This window comes from Chelonoidis abingdonii, chromosome 11, assembly GCF_003597395.2.
Source record: "Chelonoidis abingdonii isolate Lonesome George chromosome 11, CheloAbing_2.0, whole genome shotgun sequence".
Classification (NCBI taxonomy): domain Eukaryota; kingdom Metazoa; phylum Chordata; order Testudines; family Testudinidae; genus Chelonoidis; species Chelonoidis abingdonii.
Genome location: NC_133779.1, coordinates 18321149 through 18344838, shown reverse-complemented (window position 1 = coordinate 18344838; position 23690 = coordinate 18321149). Strand labels below are relative to the sequence as shown.

Here is a 23690-nt window from a genome sequence, read left to right as displayed (position 1 = left end):
GACGTGAACATCTAGGGTGAAGGATTCCTAAGCCAAGGCAGGGTCTGCCGTGAAGCACTCGAAGAGGGATTCCACTTCTCCCACCACACTCAGAAGCGATTTGCAGTGTGTAACAGCATTTCTGTTGAGCTTATGGACAAGGCTGTTGATTAATCACAGTTAACTCACGCGATTAACTAAAAAAATATTAATCGCGATTAAAAAAATGACTCGTGAATAATCACAGTTTTATTTGCACTGTTAAGCAATAGAATACCTATTGAAATTATTAAATATTTTTGGATGTTTTTCTACATTTTCAAATCTATTGATTACAGTTACAACACAGAATACAAAGTGCACAGTGCTCACTTTATATTATTTCATTACAAATATTTGCATTGTAAAAATGACAACATAAATGGTATCTTTCAATTCATCTTATACAAGTACTGCAGTGCAATCTCTTTATCATGACTGTGTAACTTAAGAATGTAGATTTGTTTTGGTTACATAACTACACTCAAAAACAAAACGACATAAAACTTTAGAGCCTACAAAGCCATTCAGTCCTACTTCTCGTTCAGCCAATCACTCAGACAAATCAGTTTATTTCCATTTATGGGAGATAATGTCACCTGATTCTTATTTATAATGTCACCTGAAGGTGAGAATAGGCATTCACACGGCACTTTAGTAGCCGGCATTGCAAGATATTTACATGCCAGATATGCTAAACATTGGTATATCTCTTCATGCTTTGACCACCATGCCAGAGGATATGTTTCCATGCTGATGATGCTTGTTAAAAAAAATAATGCATTTATTAAATTTGTGACCGAACTCCTTGGGTTGAATTCCATGTCCCCTGCTCTGTTTTACCTGCATTCTGCCATCTATTTCATGTTATAGCTGTCTTGGATGATGACCCATCACATGTTGTTCATTTTAAGAATATTTTTCACTGCAAATCTGACAAAATGCAAAGAAGGTACCAATGTGAGATTTCTAAAGATAGCTACAGCACTCAATCCAAGGTCACGGATAGCAGGTGTTATCTTTTTGAGCCACAATGTCAACGGTCACGAAGCGATGATTCGCCAACCTCTCCTGTAATTTCCTGCAACTTAAATAACAAGATTAAAAAATTTAAAATGCTTCGACCTCATCCTTTTGCACCAGTTTGAAAACATAACTGGGCTTAGAAGCTTTTTAACTAAATGCCGATGTTTTTGTATAGGCAGCAATATGACTGTAATGAGTGGTTATTTCTGGGGAAGAGCAAATGGGATAAGTGGGCCTTTTCCCTTTAGGGAGCACCGGCTCTAATTTGGCATCACGGCAGTGCACTGGCCGGCTCCGGTGGGCAAGGAATGAGACATGGACCTTCCCTGTACTGGGGGCACCAGCTCCCATCCAGTCCAAAATCCAACAGCCACTCCTGGACCTCGTGTGCCAGTGGCCCCATCCCGTCTCCACACTTCAAGGCCCCTTAAATGCTCAGCTTGCAGTAGAGGGGCTCTGGACGGGACGCAGCCTTCTTCTAACCCTTTGAAATCGGCTGGTCTCCTCCACATCTTTTGGACACAGGGATGTGGGGTGGCATGGGCATCCCAACTCTGTGCGCCATAATTGGGAGGTGCTTATCAACTCCAAGCATCTCGCAGAGCTCTGGGCTCGCACCTGGGGGAGAATCTCCGAACTCCGTCCCCTGGACAATGCCCTGCTTGGAGAGATCATGGGACAAACGTCCTGTTAATTACCACAAACTTCCACCGCAGCCCGTCAGCCACTCCGCCTCCACCCCCAGCTGGTGGGGGCTGCAGGGGGCAGAATTCATGGGAGGCTGAGGGGGTCTGGATTGCGTTGGGGGCTTGGAACAGCAGAATTGTTGGGGGGCACAACTGATGGGATGCTGGAGGGGGCAGAATTGTGGGGGGCAGATTTGAGTTTGGGGCTCAAAAGCAGAGCAAATTTCTGGGCAGGAGGATGGGCTGCTGTGGGGGTGACGGGAGCCTCCCACTTCTCTTCCTACTGCTTTCAGCACCAGGACATTCCCTTTAGGGTGCCCAGGGACATAAGCTGCTGCATCACCCCTCTGCCTCCGCAAGAGCAAGTGTGGCTGGAAATCAGTTCCCTGCCGCCCCCCCGCGCAGACACCACTCCTGGCCAAGAGGTGCAGAGAGAACTCAGGAGTCCTGGTTCCCAGTCCCCCCGCCCCCCCCTGCTCTAATCCACTAGCCCCCAGAGCTGGGGATAGAACCCAGGAGTCCTCATTCCCCCATCTCCTCCTGGACTAACCACTAGGTATTATCCCCACACACACATGCACAAGGCAATGGGGCCCCTTCCAAGACTAGAGAATTCACACCCTAAGGTGAAAGCCCAGCCACGGGAGGGGAGTGGGGTCTAGTGGTCAGAGCAGGGAGCCTGGGAGCCAGGACTTCTGGCTTCTCTCCCCAGCTCCGGGAGGGGAGGGGGATTTAGTGGTTAGAGCGGGGGAGGGAGGGGAGCTGGGAGCCAGGACTCCTGGGTTCTCTCCCCGGTTCTGGAAGCGGAGTGAGGTCTCAAAAAGCACAGGTGCCCAGCCTTGGAAGCACATAGGATAGTGTCACCGTCACATCACACTGGGTGCAAAGGGCCCAGCCCTCGGTGCCACCCGGGGGCCGGCCTCTCTTGGTAGCAGGCCAGAAGATCCGAGGCTGGTTCTGCTCTAACGTGGGTTACTGGGAGCACTCGGGGGAGAGGGGGGAGCTTCCTGTGGCCAAGCAGCCCACTCTCCACCCCCCGCTGCAGGCCTGAGACTTCCTGTGCAATTAGCCGCCTGCGTCTGAATCCGTGCAGGCAGGAACGGGGGGTGATGAGCTCCCAGCCCCTCCATCTGCAGGACCCGGCTGGCACGGTGGGGATTGACTCAGGCAGGAGCCCTGGGAGTCGGTGCCAGGGGAGGACTTGTGGATGCCAGGGAAAGGGGCCATAAAAGCCCCAGCGGCGCCCAAGTGGAAAGCAGTGGGCACCGGCACTGACAGAGACGCAGACCCTGCCGCTGCCCAGGTAAGGCGGGTGCCATGGGGCAGGGACCAGACACGGGGCCTTTCCTGGGTAGGGACACCCCCTTTGCACTGACCCCCATCACCTCCTCCCTGGCTGAGACCATCTCTGGTCAGGGGGCTGTCCAGCCACTGTCAGTGGGAACCAGGACGCCTGGGTTCTCTCCCTGGTCCTGGGAGGTGAGTGGGGTCTAGTGATTAGAGCAGGGGGGGCTGGGAGCCAGGACTCCTGGGTTCTCAGTGGTGAATCCCTCCACGCTTTGCCCATAAAGGGCTCTCAGTCCCTTTATCTCTCAGTAGGTGGGAATTTTCTTTCATTCTCTGTCTAATCCCTGCCCTGCTCGGGGGATGCCCTTAGCGATTACTCCACCCTCCTCAGTACCTCTCAGCCTCGGCCTCCCTGTGTTAGTCCTTCTCTCCTCTGCCGGGCCTGGGGCTCTTCTCTGAACCCCTCTCCCGTGGCCTGTGGGTCCAGTTCAGTCTGGGATGGAAGGATCAGTGTTCAGGGCAGGAGGGTGGGCTGCCCAAAGCTGTCTGGACTGTCCCCTCTCCCCTCTGCTCTGACTGTGCATTCCCGATCACATTCAGGCCTTGGGGCTGTCAGCCACCAACCCCGTCCCACCACACTTTGGGCGGGGGGATGTGTATTATGGTACCACTAGGAGGCTGCAGATGACTCGGGGGTGGGGGCATGTGTTGCGCTAAGCACTGTTCAGATCAGGGCTCCGTCATGCCAGGTGCTGCCCAGACCCCGACCGAGATCAGGGCCCCCTGTCGTGCCGGGCGCTGCACAGACCCCGACCGAGATCAGGGCCCCCTGTCGTGCCGGGCGCTGCCCAGACCCCGACCCAGATCAGGGCTCCCTGTCGTGCTGGGCGCTGCCCAGACCCCGAGCCAGATCAGGGCCCCCTGTCGTGCCGCGCACTGCACAGACCCCAACCCAGATCAGGGCCCCCTGTCGTGCCGGGCGCTGCCCAGATCCCGACCGAGATCAGGGCCCCCTGTCGTGCCGGGCGCTGAACAGACCCCGACCGAGATCAGGGCCCCCTGTTGTGCTGGGCGTTGCACAGACCCCGACCGAGATCAGGGCTCCATCGTACCGGGTGCTGCCCAGATCCCGACTGAGATCAGGGCCCCCGTTGTGCTGGGCACTGCGCAGACCCCGACTGAGGTCAGGGCCCCCTGTTGTGCCGGGCACTGTGCAGACCCCGACTGAGATCAGGGCTCCATCGTGCCAGGTGCTGCCCAGATCCCAACCGAGATCATGGCCCCCTGTTGTGCCGGGTGCTGCACAGACCCCGACCGAGATCAGGGCCCCCTGTCGTGCCGGGCGCTGCCCAGACCCCGACCGAGATCAGGGACCCCTGTCATGCCGGGCGCTGCACAGACCCCGACCCAGATCAGGGCCCCCTGTCGTGCCGGGCGCTGTCCAGCCCCCACCGAGATCAGGGCCCCCTGTCGTGCCAGGCGCTGAACAGACCCCGACCGAGATCAGGGCCCCCTGTTGTGCCAGGCGCTGGCCAGACCCTGACCGAGATCAGGGCCCCCTGTTGTGCTGGGCATTGCACAGACCCCGACCGAGATCAGGGCTCCACCATGCCGGGTGCTGCCCAGATCCCGACTGAGATCAGGGCCCCCGTTGTGCCGGGCACTGCGCAGACCCCGACTGAGATCAGGGCCCCCTGTTGTGCCAGGTGCTGCCCAGATCCCGACCGAGATCATGGCCCCCTGTTGTGCCGGGTGCTGCCCAGACCCTGACCGAGATCAGGGCCCCCTGTCGTGCCTGTCCTGCTGTCTGCCCACATTACATTGCCACGCTGCTTCCGGGTCCCTCTATCTCATCTCCCTGCCCGAGGCATCACTCCCCCTCCAGCTCAGTAGCTCCTGCAGATTTAAATCACTGCCTCCTCTTTCCAAAGGGAACTCCATGAACCCCCTTTCCTCACAACACCTTTCACCTGATAACGTCCCTCAGGGCCGCCCAGACGGGGGGCAAGTGGGGCAATTTGCCCCAGGTCCTGGGCCCCGCAGGAGCCACCATGAGAATATAGTATTCTATAATATTGCAATTTTTTTTTATGGAAGGGGCCCCCGAAATTGCTTTTCCCCAGGCCCCCTGAATGCTCTGGATGGCCCTGACATCCCTAAAGATATGTTTGGATGTTGGCTTATTCTTTGCTTTGTAGCCTAAATTGTTATGTGGCGTTATGTGTGGCTATTCCCCAGCTGCCCCAACCCAGAAGTGGCTGCATCTCTCTGCCAGACCAGCCCTCCCCAAACACCAATTCCTTGACACTAGGAGAGGGCAGTGTCAGCCCCATCCTGGGCCGAGGGCACTGGCAGAGGGGCAGGCTCTCACCCACGCGCTCTCCCCAGAGATCCGTGCCCCCCATGGCCGGGCCAAACCAGACAGCAGTGACCAACTTCCTTCTCGTGGGCTTCCCCTCCCACCGAGACCTAAGTCTGCTCCTCTTCTCACTCGCGCTGCCCGTCTTCCTGCTGGGCCTAGTGGGGAACCTGGGCCTGGCGGTTCTGATCTGGGTTGAGCGCTCCCTCCACACCCCCATGTACTACTTCCTCAGCCACTTGGCGCTGCTGGACCTCTGCTCCTGCTGTGCCGTGGGCCCTGTCATGCTGTGGGGCCTGCTGGCCGGCCGGGCTGCCCTCCCCGGCCCAGCCTGCGCCCTCCAGATGTTCCTCTTCGCCACCGCGGGGGACGCCGAGTGTTGCCTGCTGGCTGTCATGGCCTACGACCGCTATGCCGCCATCTGCCTCCCGCTGCACTACCAGGCCGCTGTGCCACCCCACCTCTGCCGTGCGCTGGTGCTGGGCTCCTACGCGGCAGGGGCAGCCAGTGCGGCTGTGCACTCCAGCCTGGCCTTCCGCCTCCCCTTCTGCCACGGCCACACCCTCGACCACTTCTTCTGCATCATCCCGTCCGTGCTGGAGCTGGCCTGTGCCGACACCAGCCTCAACCAGGTCCTGCTGCTGGCCATCTGCGGAGCCATCCAGAGCTTTACCCTGCTGGCCATCCTGGCCTCCTACGGGCTCATCCTCAGGGCCGTGGGGCGGGCGGGCTTGCGCCAGGCTGCCTCCACCTGCAGCTCCCACCTGGCAGCTGTAGCTGTGCTCTACGGGACCATCATCTTCATGTACCTGCGGCCTGAAGGCCACTACGCCGCACAGGCTGACAAGATGGCCGCTGCCTTCTACACTGTGGTCATCCCCACCCTCAACCCTGCCATCTACAGCCTGCGCAATGCCGACGTCAAGGGGGCCCTGGGCAGGCGGCTCCTGGGCAGGCGCCGCATCAGGGTAAACTGAGGAAGGGGCTGGAGAAGGAGTGGCCAAGGAAAGGGGAGATGGAGCAAGATGGCTGCTTAAGGTCTTTCATGGCATTAGTGTAGTGCTTCAGTGCTGACGCAACCTACTCCGATGGGTGAGGGAGGGTAATGCACCTCCCAAGGAGGCAGTCGCTAGGTCTTACGGAGCAATTCTTCCACCGACCCAGTTCTGTGCACACGGGGGTTAGCTGGGTTTAGCTACTTCACTCCGGGATGCGGATTTTTCACACTCTGGAGTGACGTCGTTGGGGCGACCAACTTCTTAGCATAGCCCCGGCCTGAGTAAAATGATCAAAATCTAACCCACAGCCCTTCTGGTTCCCTGCTCTAGCCATGACCATTTTTTCTGTAGACCATATCCTGTCCTCATTCGGACACTGGAAACTAACAGGGAAGTTTATATGAATCCAAACACTGCCCCCCAGTCCCTGTGTGACACCAGGGTGACAACGTGAAACCCTAATGGCTAGTGGCCCTATCCTGTCTCCGCATTTCACAGCCCCTTACATGCTTGGCCCCTAGGAGCCGGCTTTGAATGGGACAGAGTCTGTCTACACCTTCTCCTCACCCTTTGGAATCAGATGGTCTCCTGCAGACATTGCTGGGGGAGAGGGAATCCCTCTAGACTTGGACACAGCAATCTAGGGTTGCAGCCCAACCTCTATAGACCATAGTCAGGGGGTCTTAATGACCCCGAGCATCTCACCGAGCTCTGTGCTCGCACCAGGGGACAAATCTCTGAACTCCATCACCTGGACAATGCCAGTTTAGAGACAAACGTCCTGTTAATTACCACAAACTCCACTGCAACTCATCAGCCACTCCTCCTCCACCCCCAGCTCCCATCCCCGAGGGCACCAGTGCCTAATGATGTGCACAGCAGCGTGGATTCATTATCAGTAATGAAGACGCAGGGGATGAGTTGGACATGGGAGCACGGGGGACCCGAATGGGGGTGGGTGTGCCTATGCTGTGTATTCCTTTGTTAGATAAACAAGGAATTCTTGACTAGATTGGAGCTTGGTTCTAGTGCCTCTGTATTTGGCGCTGGGGAGACCGTAGTCCTAGTTAGGCTGAGCTGACGTCCCTATAACAGCAGGACTGTCCCGATATCAGGGGCTTTGTCTTATATATGCAACTATACTCCCCCAAAAACAAGTCTTCCCATTTAGAAACCCGGCCGTGTAGTGAGAGACACCAGGAGCTCAATCTGTTTAGCCAAACAAAGAGCAGGTGAAGAGATGACTCAAGCCCAACATGGGGCATAAATATTCTATAACAGGCTCTTCAGTCTAGCGGAGGAAGGTCTAACCCAATCCAGTGGCTGGGGAGGTACCTGGCCAACTGCCATAACTGCCATTTTGGAAGGTTCCATTCTCATTGGTGAGGAGGGGTCTAGCCAACTGCCATAACTGCCCCTTTGGAAGGTTCCTTTGTCATTGATGGGGATGGGTCTGGCAAACTTCCATAACTGCCCCTTTGGAAGGTCCCATTGTCATTGGTGGGGAGGGATCTAGCCAATGGCCATAACTGCCACTTTGGAAGGTCCCATTCTGCCTAGGGGGCGGGGTCTGGCCAACTGCCATAACTGCCACTTTGGAAGGTCCCATTCTGCCTGTGGGAAGGGGTCTGGCCAACTGCCATAACTGCCACCTTGAATGGTCCCATTTTGCCTGTGGGGAGGGGTCTGGCCAACTGCCACAACTGCCACTTTGGAAGGTCCCATTCTGCCTGTGGGAAGGGGTCTAGCCAACTGCCATAACTGCCACTTTGGAAGGTCCCATTCTGCCTGTGGGAAGGGGTCTAGCCAACTGCCATAACTGCCACTTTGGAAGGACTCATTCTGCCTGGTGGGAGGGGTCTGGCCATCTGCCATAACTGCCACTTTGGAAGGTCCATGATCACTGGAGAGAGGATTCGGACACAATCACTGGAAATCCCTTTCAACAGGGCAATGGGGCACAAGTGCACCCTCAGGAGCAGCCATTTAAAGGCTCATTCATTCACCGATTCAGTCATGCAAGATGGCTCCTTTCTCATGGCGCCGTCCTCATCGCCGCACCGAGAAACCAAATTGCCTGGGACATATAAGCCTTATAAGGCTTTTGACACAGTCCCCCAGGACATGTGGGTCAGACAAAAGTATAAGGCTGGAGCACAGCTGGTTGAAAGACCGTACTCAAAGCATAGTTGTTGGTGTCACTAGGCATAAATCTAGGTAACTCGGGAAAATGGAAGACCACGAATGTCGATAAAGCCCTCCTGCTCAGGCCTCAATGAACCATTGTTCCTCCATGTTTAACACTTTGTGTAACCTAGTGTAACCTAATGTGTTAATAGCTGTAAAATGTAATGTCAGCAGTTAGTTTTCTGATTGTAATAGCCAGTTCCCTGCTGTAATACACTGGAGCTAAATTGAAGCAAGTTTCAAGGCCACTCTTAGATACAGCATACATGTCTCTGCAGCAGAAAGGGGAGAGGGAGGGGGAAGACAAAAAGATTGAGTGAGAAAAGATACTGCAGCTGGATGGGAAAGGAGGGGGGAGTGAAAGATCAGTTAGTCAGCAAGAAAAAGTTTTGTAGTAAACAACTGGGATATAAAAGGAAGAAACTGCTTGTTTTAAGTGTGCAGGATTTGAGATTGCATTCTCCCTCGCACCTTATTTGCGCTCAAATAAACTTGTGTTTGCTTCTCTACCCTAGTGTGTTTACTGGCGTGGTGCACACCGGGCAATGGACCCCCCTGCTGTTGCCCCCTCGGGCACTTTGTGCCGGCAACATAGTCATCAATGGTTCGCTGTCAAACTGGGAGGGCATATCAAGAGTCATAGACTTTAAGGTCAGAAGGAACCATCATGACCATCTAGTCTGACCTCCTGCACTTTGCAGGCCACAGAACCTCACCCTGTGACGGAGTAGAGAGTGGGGCAGATTGACTGGGGCGTGTTGCAAGAGGTGTTTTGTTGGGACTTTCTGCATTGATGATGGGCTACCAGAGTGTGACTTCACTTGAGGGACGATACCTTTTAATACCTGAGCATGTAACCTGAACCCAGGATGGGGGTTGGGGCCAGGGGACACCTTTTGCCCAGGAAACTGGACAAAGGCTGGAGGAGGAGGCAGAGGGAGGCTGCTGGAGGTGGTTTCAGTTTGGAGCTGCCTGGGAAAATGGAGGGAACCCCAGGATTGGGGTCTAAGCTCTCTGACCCCCAGAAGTACTTGACTGAGGGATCCTGGTTGTACCTACAAGCTCTGTTTGGGATTGTGTTCCTGTCATCCAATAAACCTTCCATTTTACCTGCCATTTGAGAGTCACGGTGAATCGCAGGAAGTAGGGGTGCAGGGCCCTGACTCCGACCTACTCTGTGACACATCCACTCTTGTAATAGACCCCTAACCTCTGGCTGAGTCACTGACATACTCAAATCAGGATTTAAAGACTTCAAGTTACAGAGAATCCACCATTTACACTAGTTTAAACCTGCAAGTGACCCATGACCAACACTGCAGAGGAAGGCAAAAACCCTCAGGATCCCTGCCAATCTGGCCCAGGGGAATATTCCTTCAACTTTCCCTCCCTGGTATTTATCTATCTGATGTATTTATAGAGAGCAATCACATCTCCCCCCAACCTCCGTTTGGTTAGGCTAAACAAGCCATACTCTTTGAGTCTCCTCTCGTAGGGTAGGTCTTCCATTCCTCAGATCATCCTAGTAGCCCTTCTCTGCACCTATTTCAGTTTGAGTTCATCTTTCATGAACATGGGAGCCCAGCACTGCACACAGTATTCCAGGGGGTTTTACCAGTGCCTTGCATAATGGTACTAACACTCCCTTGTCTCTACTAGAATTATCTTGCCTGACGCATTAGGACTGCATTAGCCTTTTTCATGACCGCATCTCATTGGAGGCTCATAGTCTGTAGTGGGATCAGTCCTCAGTTCAGACCTATCCAATATGTTCATTAATGACTTGGATAATGGACTGGAGCGGATGCTTATAAAATGTGCAGCTGACACTAAGTTGGGAGGGGTTGCAAGCACTTCCAAGGACAAGATTAGGTTTCAAAACAACCTCACCAAATTGGAGAACAGGTCTGAAATCAACAAGATGACATTCCATAAAGACAAGTGTGGTTCATGCTATGGAGCGTTTGTGGTGCTGCCAGTGCTGCTATTCTCGGAGCTCCGGTTTTACCTGGATTAGCAGAGAGTGCCATGTGCTGGTTCAGCAGACCTCAATGTTATTTCTAAAGAATACTTGGTCAGTACTTGGTCCTGCTAGTTAAGGCAGGGGCTGGACTCGATGACATTTCAAGGTCCCTTCCAGTTCTAGGAGATTGGTATATCTCCAATTATTATATTATTATAAGAAACAACAGGCTCGGGTTGGTGGCAAAGGTGCTCGGCCAGGGTTTATTGTCAGCAAAGTACAGTTCTAGCCTGTCCAATGCGCTGGCACAGGGATACTAACATATGTGTGTCCGTGACAAAGTAAAGGCTTGGTCAACATAACAGGATGCTATCCCCTTGGCTGCTACAAAGATGTCTTCTCCTTTTATACATCAGTACAAACAAGTTACGCATTATACTCCAGATGTTATTCGTTACCTCCCTTATACCTTGTATCTACTAGTTCAAAATTAACCATCTTCATCCATTATCCTGCCATCCCATCCTTATCTTACGAGGGCTCAGTATATTCCTGTACAATATCTTGGGAATTTGTATACATATTTACTTGAGAACTCTGGGTATTTTTGTACCATCCTCTCCAGACAGGAACTGGCTTACTTGGTTAGCCAAGCCAATACCTGGTTTGTTACCATACTGCCAAGGTCTACCCTAGTTTTCCATAGTTTAGATGGAAGGAGAGACAGCAAGAGACAGCCCAGCTCAGAAAGGCAGCAGAGTGGACCCCCAAAAAGGAGTGGAAGTAAATCTACTCTCCAAAACAGAAGAGTGAGAAATCCTCAAAATCCTCCTGTGACTTACCTATCTCATCGAACTGGAAGGGACCCTGAAAGGTAATGGAGTCCAGCCTTCTGCCTTCACTAGCAGGACCAAGTACTGATTTTGACCCAGATCCCTAAGTGGCTCCCTCAAGGACTGAGCTCAAAACCCCGGGTTTAAAAGGCCAATGCTCAAACCACTGATCTGACTTAAACCTGGCCTCAGCACAAAGGGTCAGAAAAGCTTAAATCAGAGCCCAGAAACAGCAGAGGGATCAGCCAGGAGAAGGAGAAAGACCCTGTCAGTGTCCTAAATGTGGGAAAAGGTTTGACTGGAGCTCAGACTTGATTACATACCAAAGGATCCACCAGGAGAGAAACCCTATAGATGTCCTGAATGTGGGAAAGGAGACAATGGGAGCTCAAAGCTTAGTATCCATCAGAGAATCAACTCAGGGGCACGCCCCTGAGCGTCGTGAATGTGGGAAAAGATTTGGTGGGAATTCAACGCCCACTAAGCACCTGAGAATCCACACAGGAGACCCCATCAATGTGATGAGTGTGGGAGAGGATCCTGGGAGAGGTCAGACTTCATCACCCATCAGAGGGTGCACAGAGGAACATAAGAACATAAGGAAGACCATACTGGTTCAGACCTTGGGGCACTGGGACAGGGGAGACCTGGGAGCCATGGCCCCATCACTTTTTATCCTAGGTAAGGGCAAGCAATGGGGGAAGAGGGGGCAAAGAAGAGTGAGCAGGGGGCAGGGTTTGAGGGAGAAGAGGTGGCACGGAGTGGGTTCTCAGGGGAAGGAGCAATGTGAGGGTGGGGCCTTGGGGAAAAAGTGGTGTGAGGGTGGCTCCTTGGGGGCAATGGGTGGCATCAGGGCGAGCCTTGGGGAGAAGGGGCGGGGCCTTAGGTAGAAGGGGTGGTGCAGGGGCAGAGTGACAGTTCAGTCACCAGTGGCCTCACACTTTTAGAGAATTTCCACTGCACCTGGTCAGACCAATGGTCCGTCTAGCCTAGTTTTCTGTCTTCTGACAATGGCCAGTGCCAGATGCCAGAAGGAATGAACAGAAGAGGGAAATTATCAAGTAATCCATTCCTTGTCATCCAGTCCCAGCTTCTGGCAGTCAGAGGTTTAGGGACACCTGGAGCATGGGCTTGCATCCCTAACTATCTTGGCTAATAGTCAATGATGGACCTGTCCTCCTGAAGAGAGACCCCAACAATCCCCTGAATGTGGGAGATGTCAGACCTTGATAGCCAAGGATAAAAGACATCAGGTGTATTTAGGGCATAGAGGTGAAATACAAGTATTAATTCATGCCATAACATAGGGCCTACACGTCTTAGGTTTGTAAGATATTTAGCTTAGAGAAACAAGTCTTCAAGCCTAGAGTTGTGACATAAGCCACTACCCAATAAGCAGGGCTTAATATGTGCCAGGGCTTGCCAGAGCTGAGCCCCGGTGCCTCTGCACTTGCTGCATCAGTTATTAATGTAAAAACATTGCTTGAGCCCCGGTACCTCTTTCATTACAAATCGAGCACGGCCAATAAGTGACCCTGTCTCATAAGCTGTCACAAGATAGCAATGACTTTAGATCACAGGATGTCATAAGGTAGAATACTGCATAAGGGTTCATCTGCTGATATTTAGGAAACTTTATTGCAATGTACCCGTTAAAGATAGTTAGAGTATTTTGGGGATTTTTGCAGACTCAGAGGGCCGGCAGCAATCTGCAAAGCACAAGTTGTTATGGTGACTGACTGACATAAAGATCAGTGAGTATAAGAGGAACGAACCAATTAGTAGCCTATGAAAAATGGAGCAGCCCACAAGTTGTGGGGTGGGGAAGCTCAAAAAAGTAAAAGGGGTCAAAACCTTCATAAATATGTGCAAACTCCAGTGAGCACAGTATAGCAGTGGTGTTTCGGCCTGCGTGCCTTGGGAGACACCAGGATGACGCCCGCTGATGGTGAGGATGAAGATGAGGAGGATGAGACACTTTAGGCATTTCTGCAAGGAATGGCATGCAGGATGCAAAGGCAAGATGCTCCACTGCAGTGTGCGTGTTGTGGTTTGGTTGGCTGATAAAACTCTTGATTACAGAAATACTGCTGTGGACTATCGAAACTCTCTCTATTGTACACTCACAGATTAAACTAGGTGCAAACTCTCACTCAGGGGTGGGTGATTAGTTAAAGCAACAGTTCTCAAACTTTGGGAGGGGCCTACCAAGGAAGGTGCAGGAGTCTGGCAAGGGAGGCGTGAGCTGTATGGCTTTTTTTTTATTTGAAGAGCTCTGGCTGTCAGCCCCGAGTGGCTGGAGATCATGCAGAAGGGCCATGCACACCCAAGAGGCAGGATAAAGGCAACAGCTGGAGCCCCACCACCAGGGCTTGGGCTCCCCTTCTCCAGCCAATCCTTCACCAGGAGGTGGCTTAGGCTTGGGGTCTCCTTCTCCTCCCTACTGGGAGGCAGCCCGGGCTTGGGCTCTTCTTCCCGTCCCCCTCCCCCATCACTTGGCTGTCAGCCCCAGGGTGGCAGCAACAGCACAGAAGTAAAGGTGGCCATTGGGCACTAAGTCTGCTGTAAAAAGTGATACTGACAAATATAACTTTTCACACGGCCTCCTTTACTTCTACGCTGCTGCTGGCGGCGGTGCTGCCTTTAGAGCTGGGCACCTGGCCAGCAGCTGCTGTTCTCCGCTCTGTCTTCAGAGCTGGGTAGTGATATATATACTTGGGGGAAGTGGGTAAATGACTACAGACACAAAGAAGGGGGGACCCGATCAAATAAGTTTGAGAACCACTGAGTTAAAGTAACCCATGATTATAGATAAGGCTACCCCCTATCATCCATCAGAGAGTCCATGCACGAGAGAGACCCTATCAATGTGCTGAGTGTGGGAAAGGCTTCAGTCCACGCTTGAAGCTTATCCCCTATCAGCGAATCCACCCAGGAGATAAATCCCACCCCTGGAGTTCAAATCTAGCAAGACACAGAGGCTCCCGGTCGGCTAGAGACCGAGGCAGACCAGACATGTTTGTCCACTCTTTCGTGTTTCAGACTGTTTTTCATTATAGGCATTTCACTTTTTACATGGCCTCTGTATGTAGATATGCTGGTATGACCACCATTAGCCCAGCTTTTACTGAAGCTCTCACATGACATTATTGAAGGATAAATGCTATTAAAGCAGAGTGTAGGTGTAAAGAGTTTGACAGGCCTCTTGGGAGTTAACAGTGAACTCTTGGTAGTTGGCATCGAGAGGTTCTTTAGAGTTACTTAAGTAAAGTTTTCATTTTAACAACATCCCTTGTTCCCTGTCTCTTTAGCTGGAGAGTTTTTCTTAGAAAGAAACTCCCCCTTTCTGACTGTCTCTTGGGTAATAATTTGCCAATATTTAAGAAGGAGGGGGGTTAACCATAGGAACAGCCTGCTGAAGGGTGTGGTGACTTCTTCATCACTTGTAGTCCATTGCATCGAGACTGGAAGTCTCTTTCTAAGAGAGAAACTTTAGTTCACCCCGCAGCTCTCGGCTGGATGTAGGAAGGGCTCTGGGTGTTGGGCCTGGAGGGTGCAGTAAGTGAGGTGAGATGGGTCAGAACCGTCCCTTTCTGGAATTGTCTTGGGGCCTTTCTCTGGCCTGTGACGGGGGGTCCCAGTAGATGGTCCAAGTGTGGAATCGATGGATGATCTCGAAACTCTCCCAACTCCAAAGAATCCAGGGCTGTCTTAGGGTCTGGGATCTATGGGTTGGTTCAGTTGTACATTTTATTTCCTGTGTGAATGTGTCTAGCTTCAGCGTCCAACCATTGAATAGGGTTAGACCTTCCTCTGCTAAACTGAAAAGCCTGTTATTAAATATTTATCCCCCATGTTGGTACTTACAGACTGTGGTCGCACCAGGGCCAATTACATAGGAATACACGGCACAGGTACAACCGTCCCCACCTGGGTCTCCCTGTGTTCCCGTCTCCAACTCATCCCCTGGTGTGTTCATTACTGATAATGAAGCCACACCGCTCTGGGCATCGTTAGGCACTGGTGCCCTCAGGGATGGAAGCCGGGGGTGGAGGCGGAGCGGCTGATGAGTTGCGGTGGCAGTTTGTGGTAATTAACAGGATGTTTGTCCCATGATATCTCCAAGTTGGGCATTGCCCAAGGGTCCAAGTTCAGAGATTCAGCCCTGTGTGCGAGCCCAGAGTGTTAGGACATAGATAGGCTATACTGTAAGAATGTAGGTATATGTTTATCATTTAGCTAGTTATAGAGGTATAAAAGAAAGAATCAAAATCACCGTCTGCTTGAATAGGGCCTTTTCTCACTGTGACAGTCTGAGGCCTTTGGCTAAGCAGCAGAGGTAGCCATAAGCTGGAAAACGTATGGTCCCATCCTTACATTCCACTAGTCACACTGAAATAAGGTGCTATGGGGCCGTTAGGAATACAGTCCTGGCCTGATAATGTCCATCACCTCCAGAGAAAGGGAAGAGCCTAGAAGATTTAAAGAAAATGTAGTTTAATAGCATCCTGCCTGGCAAGGACTCACTTTTCCATAGCAGGGGTGTGAAATCCTCATTTCTTTGTTGTTCTAGCACTGTAGTCTCCATTGCAGAACTGGAATTAATTTGCAAAATGGACACCATTAAATTAAGCTTGAATAAAGACTGGGAGTGGATGAGTCACGATACAAATTAAACCATTTCCCCATGTTCATTTGTCCCTCTACTGTTACTCACACCTTCTTGTTAACTGTTGGAAATGGGCCATCATGATTATCACTACAAAAGTTTTTTTCTCCTGCTGATAATAGCCCACCTTCATCAATTAGTCTCATTAGAGTTGGTAGGGAACACCCATTTTTTCATATATGTATATATCTTCCTACTGTATTTTCTGCTGCATGCATCTGATGAAGTGGGCTTTAGCCCATGAAAGCTTATGCCCAGATAAATTTATTAGTCTCTAAGGTGCTACAAGTACTCCTTGTTCTTTTCACTTCCCTATTGCTTGTCTGTATAATCTCTGTCTGGTTCTGTGATTGTTTCTGTCTGCAATTTTGTTGGGTGTAAACCAATTAAGATGTTGAGATATAATTGGTTAGATAATCCTGTTACAATATGTTAGGATTGGTTAGTTAAATTTCAGTAAAATGATTGGTTAAGATATGGCTAAGCAGAATGCAAGTTTTACTATATAATCTGCAGTCGATCAGGAAGTAAGGGGGGGAATGGGAACAGGGAATGGGGGTGGGAGCGTGGAATCATGTTTTGCTAAGGAGGTGGGTAGAAACAGGGACACAGGCCAGGCTCTGTGGTGTCAGAGCTGGGAAGGGGGACACTGAGGAAGGAAACTGGAGTCATGCTTGCTGGAAGTTCACCCCAATAAACATCGAATTGTTTGCATCTTCGGACTTCTGCTATTGTTGGTCTCTGTTCATGCGAGAAGGACCCTGGAAGTAAGCCCTCTAACAGCCCAGAGCTCTGTGAGATGCTTGGAGTCATTTAGGAGAAGGCGAGGATGGGCCATGTCCCATCCAGAGCCCCCTTCTAGGGACCGAGCGTTTAAGGGGGGTGAAATGCAGAGACAGGACAGGGCCACTGGCTGCAGGACTCTTTGCCTGAGGATTTTGCAAGGGTCAAGACTATAACAGGGTTGAAAAAGGAACTAGATTGGTCCATGGAGGATAGGTCCACCATAGCCAGGCTGGGCAGGGATGGTGTCCCAAGTCTCTGATTGCTAGAAGCTGGGAATGGGTGACAGGGGATGGATCACTTGATGATTCCCTGTTCTGTTAATTCCCTCTGGGGCACCTGGCATGGATCACTGTTGGAAAACAGGATACTGGGCTAGATGGACCTTTGGTCTGACCCAGTCTGGCCATTGTTATGTTCTTATGTACTTAAACTAGTGTAACCCTTCTGCTCCTCTGAGTTGGCAGCAACAAGGGCCGGGTTCAGTATCCAGGGGTTTCGTTTCAATAACACAATGCCAAACCAGCTCGAGCCCCCACCCAGTGACCTGGGAAAATCTTACACACACCCCTAAGTGCCTCGAAGAGGCAATACTTCCCCTCTCATAAGCACAGAGTCTCAGTGTAGTAGAAAAGGTTTAATTACATGTGATAAACAACAAGCATTAAATTGGGAAAACACCTTAACTAGAGTTCATAGACCAAACTGTGAGCAAAGACCCACCCCAGGAAATTGGGCCGTGTCCTTTTCCCTGGGCTCTTGAGTCAGACCCCCAATCACACCCATCCCAAAAGTCCCACAATCCAAAGTCTCTGTCCTGGGTCAGTGCAGCCCCAAAGTTTGAGAGTCTATCTGCGACATCCCTCCCCTCAGCCTGAGTAGAACGTGGCCAACTGCCCTGCCTCTCCATGAGTTCTGCTTCCGCCTTCTCCACAAACTGTTCCGCCTTTACCAGCCACTCCGCTCTGCTCCTCCAGCCGTCCTCACAAACTGCTCCGCTCTACCAGCAGCTCTGTCCACCAGCTGTTCCGTGACTGCTCCAGCTGTCCCTGCAAACTGCTCGGCTCCGCTCGCTCCGTGGGCCGCTCCAGCCATCCCCACAAACTGTCCACACCACTCTGCCAGCTGCTCTGTTCCACAGTATAGCTTCAGTCCCCCATTAGTTAGCACAGTACTCAGTCCTCTCAGTTCAGTAATTCCAGCTCTTTAGTGATTTCAACTCTAGTGATCTCACTCATAGTAGGGAGCCCAGTGCTAGTGACCATTACCCAAAGTGAGTTCGCACAGTAACCTGTATCTAGATTCTTAAGGGAATAAAAAATCAACTCTGACATTCCACAGTGGAGAGAGGAGTAGTGGAAATGGTGCTTCTGGCTCCACAAGGAGACTGCACACCAGGCACAGATACCTGTCCCCACCCTCTCTCAATTCACTGGGTTTGGAACCCATGTCCCTTGTCTAGCAAGTACACACCCAACTGAGGTTGAGTCAATTTCTGTCACAAAGCAGTCCCACAGCTCAGCAGCCTGGGATGGGGTAGGTGTGCCTATGCAAATACACTCTCTGAAATTCTTTCCCCCAGACGTCAGGGTAGAGCTCATCCTGACTCTGCTTACACTAGGGTAACCAGACAGCAAATGTGAAAAATCGGGACAGAGTGGGGGGTAATAGGCGCCTATATAAGAAAAAGACCCAAAAATTGGGACAGTTCCTATAAAATTGGGACATCTGATCACCCTAACTTAGACCTGGGCTACACTAAGAAGTTGGTTGACCCAGCAATGTCGCTCCAGGGTGTGAAAAAGCCATACCCAGGAGAGATGTGTGCACAGCACTGGATCGGTGGAAGAATTGCTCCTTAAGACCTAGTGACCGCCTCCTTGGGAGGTGCATACCCTCGTTCACCCATCGGAGAAGGTTGCGTCTGCCCTGAAACACTACACCAATGCCGTTGCAGACCTTAAGCAGCCATCTTGCCCCATCTCCCCTTCCCTTTGCCACCCCTCCTCCAGCCCCTTCCTCAGCAGAGGCGGCTCTAGGCATTTTGCCGCCCCAAGCACGGCAAACAGGCTGCCTTCAGCAACTTGCCTGTGAGAGGTCCCCGGTCCCACGAATTTGGCAACAGCCTGCGGGAGGTCCGCCGAAGCCGCAGCACCTTATGGCGACCGGCAGAGCGCCCCCCGTGGCTTGCCACCCCAAACACGGGCTTGGCGTGCTGGTTCCTGGAGCCACCCCTGTTCCTCAGCCCCCCCAGATGCGGCGCCCGCCGAGGAGCCACCTGGCCAGGGTCCCCTTGACATCGGCGTTGCGCAGGCTGTAGATGGCAGGGTTGAGGGTGGGGATGACCACGGTATACAAGACAGCGGCCATCTTGTCAGCTTGGGGAGCGTAGCTGCCTTCGGGCCGCAGGTACATGAAGATGAGGGTCCCGTAGAGCACAGTTACAGCTGCCAGGTGGGAGCCGCAGGTGGAAGCAGCCTGGCGCAAGCCCGCCTGCCCCACGGCCCCGAGGATGAGCCTGTAGGAGGCCAGGATGGCCAGCAGGGTAAAGCTCTGGATGGCTCCACAGATGGCCAGCAGCAGGGCCTGGCTGAGGCTGGTGTCGGCGCAGGTCAGCTCCAGCACGGACGGGATGTCACAGAAGAAGCTGTTGATGGCGCGGCTGCAGCAGAAGGGGAGGCAGAAGGCCAGGCTGGAGTGCACGGCCGCACTGGCTGCCCCTGCCGCGTAGGAGCCCAGCACCAGCGCACGGCAGAGGCGGGGTGGCACAGCGGCCTGGTAGTGCAGGGGGCGGCAGATGGCGGCGTAGCGGTCGTAGGCCATGACAGCCAGCAGGCAACACTCGGCGTCCGTGGCAGCGGCGAAGAGGAACATCTGGAGGGCGCAGGCTGGGCCGGGGAGGGCAGCCCGGCCCGCCAGCAGGCCCCACAGCATGACAGGGCCCACAGCACAGCAGGAGCAGAGGTCCAGCAGTGCCAAGTGGCTGAGGAAGTAGTACATGGGGGTGTGGAGGGAGCGCTTGGCCCGGATCAGAACCGCCAGGCCCAGGTTCCCCACCAGGCCCAGCAGGAAGACGGGCAGCGCGAGTGAGAAGAGGAGCAGACTTAGGTCTTGGCAGGAGGGGAAGCCCACAAGGAGGAAGTTGGTCACTCCTGTCTGGTTTGGCCTCTCCATGGGGTGGGGGCACAGATCTGTGGGGAGAGAGCGTGGGTGAGAGCCTGCCCCTCTGCCAGTGCCCTCGGCCCAGGCTGGGGCTGGCACTGCCCTCTTCTAGTGTCAAGGATTTGGTGTTTGGGGAGGGCTGGTCTGGCAGAGAGATGCAGCCACCTCTGGGTTGGGGCAGCTGGGGAACGGCCGCACATAACATCACATAACAATTTAGGCTATGAAGCAAAGAATAAGCCAACATCCAAACACATCTTCAGAGACGTTATCAGGTGAAAGGCGTTGGTGAGGAAAGTAGGGTTCGCGGAGTTCCTTTTGGAAAGAGGAGGCAGTGATCTAAATCTGCAGGAGCTACTAAGCTGGTGGGGGAGCGATGCCTGGGGCAGGGAGATGAGCTAGAGGGACCCGGAGGCAGCGTGGCATTGTGATGTGGGCAGACAGCAGGATGGGCACTCAGGACTCCTGGGTTCTCTTCGCAGCTCAGCTACTGACCAGCTGGGTTATGCCCAGCTCTAGGGCTCTGCTTCCCCTGGTGTATTCAGACTGGGAGCTCTTGAGGGCAGAGCCAGTCTCTCTTTATGTGTCTGGCAGCACCTGGCAAGACGGGGCCCTGATCTTGGCTGGGGTCTGGGCAGTGCCTGGCACAAGGGGCACCCTGATCTTGGCTGGGGTCTGGGCAGTGCCTGGCACAAGGGGCACCCTGATCTTGGCTGGGGTCTGGGCAGTGCCTGGCACAAGGGGCACCCTGATCTTGGCTGGGGTCTGGGCAGTGCCTGGCACAAGGGGCACCCTGATCTTGGCTGGGGTCTGGGCAGTGCCTGGCACAAGGGGCACCCTGATCTTGGCTGGGGTCTGGGCAGTGCCTGGCACAAGGGGCACCCTGATCTTGGCAGTGCTCAATGTCATTGTCCCCACTGCAATTTCATCTGCAGCCTCCTACCGGGACCATAACAAACATCCTCATAAAGATGGGATGGGGACACCTGGTCAGGGTTGATGGCTGAGAGCCTAAGGGCTGGGTGTAATGATCGGGGTTGCATATTCGGAGCAAAGAGGGGGTATGGTCCAGACAGCTTTGGGGATCCCCCCTTCTGGCCCTTAACACTGGACCCTCCATCCCAGATGGAACTGGGCACATGGCCGGGGGACAGGAGTTTGGGGAGGGGCCCCAGGTCTGGGAAAGGAGGGAAGAACTAGCAGGAGAGGCTCTGGCTGAGATGTACCAAGGGGGATGGGGTAACCAGATGGGGGGATCCTCTGAGAAGGGCAGATATTAGAAAGGGGGACAGCTGAAGAGAAGGAAGGAAATTGCCTCCCGCTGAGAGATAGAGGGAATGGGATGGGATGGGATGGGAGCCCTTTATGGGCAAAGCATGGAAGGATTCGCCCCTGAGAACCCAGGATTCCTGGCTCCCAGCCTCCTGCTCTAACCCACAAGATCCCACTCCCCTCCCGGAGCCAGGGACAAAACCCAGGTGTCCTGGTTCCCACTGACTGTGGCTGGACAGCCCCCTGACCAGAGATGGTGTCAGTCAGGGAGGAGGTGATGCAGGTCAGTGCAGAGGGGGGTGTCCCTACCCAGGAAAGGCCCCATGTCCAGTCCCTGCCCCATGGCATCTGCCCTACCTGGGCAGCGGCAGGGTCTGCGTCTCTGTCAGTGTCGGTGCCCTCTGCTTTCCACCCAGGCGGCGCCGGGGCTTTTATGACCCCTTTCCCTGGCATCCACAAGTCCTCCCCTGGCACCGATTCCCAGGGCGCCTGCCTGAGTCAATCCCCACCATGCCAGCCGGGCCCCACAGACAGAGGGGCTGGGAGCTCATCACCCCCCGCCTCCTGCCCGCACGGATTCAGACGCAGGTGGCTAATTGCACAGGAAATTGGTGTGTGGGGCGGGGGGGCTGCTGGGCCACAGCTCCACACACATACACACACACACAACATAGAGTGCTCCCAGTAACCCGCTTCAGAGTAGGGCCAGCCTCAGATCTTCTGCCCTGCTGCCAGTCCCTGCGTGGCACCGAGTGCTGGGCCCTTTGCACCCAGTGTGATGTGAGGGACAGGCCATCCCTGGCACTTCCATGCCTGGGCGCCTGGGTTTTGTTAGACCCCAATCCCTTCAGAGGACTGAGGAAAGAATCCAGGAGTCCTGGCTCCAGCTCCCCCAGCTCCCAACTCCTCATTCTCATCCACGCCTCTCTCCTCCAAGAGCCAGGGAGAGGACTCAGGAGTCCTGGCTCCCAGCCCCCCCTGCTCTAACCATTAGCCCCCTCTTCCCTCCCAGAGCTGGGAGAGAACTCAGGAGTCCTGGCTCCCAGCCCCCTCCGCTCTAACCATTAGCCCCCCTCCCCTCCCTGAGAACTAGGGTGACCAGACAGTAAATGTGAAAAATCGGGACGGGGGGTGGGGGGTAATAGGAGCCTATATAAGAAAAAGACCCAAAAATCTGGACTGTCCCTATAAAATCAGGACATCTGGTCACCCTACTAAGAACTGTCGAGAACCCAGGAGTCCTGGCTCCCAGCCCCCTCAGCTCTGACCCCTACACCCCACCACCCTCCCCAAGCTGGGCTGTCATTTAGGGGATTATTTCTCCAGTCTCAGAGGGGCCCCAATAACAGCTGCATTGAGCCCCATTGCCTTGTGCACGTGTGAGGAGGTAGTGGAAACCCAGCCTGCCCTAGACATGGAGTGTGGATTTACCCGGCCGATCGGCTGGACGCCCAGCAGAGAGAAAGAAACGTACATTCACAGCCCTCAAGTGAAATGGGGAGCAGGCCGCGGAGACATTATCTAGCCTGCAGGAATCCTTCCTGGCTCTTGAGGCAGAGACAATGGACTTTGGGGGGATACACAAGGAGCAAAATGACCCTTTAAGTGTCCCCTCCTTGATGGATGTAGGGGCCAGCACTCTCCGGGCCTGTCCAGCCCCCCAACCTGGAGGGCTGGGCTTGCCGGGAACTCGATGTAAGGCAGAAAATTGATTGGAGTAAGATAGAGAGACAAGGTGGGACTGACATGGCTCCAATTACACTATGTACAACAATCGGCAAAGATAGACAATGGGGGACTGATGCGACTCCAACAACACTTCATACAACAACTGGAAAACGTAGACAAAGTGAGGCTGACATGGCTCCAATTCTGCTGTATACAATCAGCAAAGATAAAGAAGGTGAGACTGATGTGGCTCCAACAACGCTACCTACAACAATCGGCAAAGATAGACAAGGTGGGATGGAGACATCTCTGACACCACCACTTAAACACTCGACAAAGTAGCCCAGTGCGACAATGCCATGTCCATCACTAGAAAAGCGCAGTTTGGTGCCTTTTTCTCTAGCTCAGCATCACTTAAATCTCGGCTCTTCGTTGCCGTGCTCAGCGCTGGATTTGCTAGAACTCGGCTGTGCACTGGGGTGTTGGAGTTGGGCGCAAGGCTCAGCTGAGCAAACAGGCTGGAGCAGGACAGGACACAGACTGAGGAAGACTCTGGGGATGCCGGGGGCGGAGGGTCACCCGCAAGGCTGGTGGTGTCTCTGGGGGGTTGCCAGTGAGGCAGACAGGCCAGCGTGGCAGGGAACTGATTTCCAGCCACGCTCGCTCTTGCAGAGACAGAGGGGCAAGGAAGTGGCTTGTGACCCTGGGCACCCTGACGAGAACATCCCGGTGCTGGAAGTGCTCGGAACGGAAGGGGGGGGGGCATTGCCCCCACAGAG

The 23690-nt window shown here is 53.5% G+C and overlaps 2 protein-coding genes across 2 annotated transcripts; one reads left to right on the top strand and one right to left on the bottom strand.

Moving 5' to 3' along the window:
* Window positions 1-5420: 5420 nt before the first annotated feature.
* On the top strand, window positions 5421-6353 carry LOC116818920 (olfactory receptor 5C1-like). The gene has a single exon (XM_032770201.1). It carries the CDS (start codon window positions 5421-5423, stop codon window positions 6351-6353), a length of 933 nt encoding a protein of 310 aa, XP_032626092.1.
* Window positions 6354-19050: 12697 nt separating this feature from the next.
* LOC116818884 (olfactory receptor 5C1-like) lies at window positions 19051-19983 on the bottom strand. Its single transcript, XM_032770159.1, has one exon. The coding sequence runs from the start codon at window positions 19981-19983 to the stop codon at window positions 19051-19053; it is 933 nt and encodes a 310-aa protein (XP_032626050.1).
* Window positions 19984-23690: the final 3707 nt, after the last annotated feature.

Bases quoted from the DNA above. Each gene is read 5' to 3' on its own strand.
- LOC116818920 (XM_032770201.1), top strand. From the start codon at position 5,421: ATGGCCGGGCCAAACCAGACAGCAGTGACCAACTTCCTTCTCGTGGGC.
- LOC116818884 (XM_032770159.1), bottom strand. From the start codon at position 19,983: ATGGAGAGGCCAAACCAGACAGGAGTGACCAACTTCCTCCTTGTGGGC.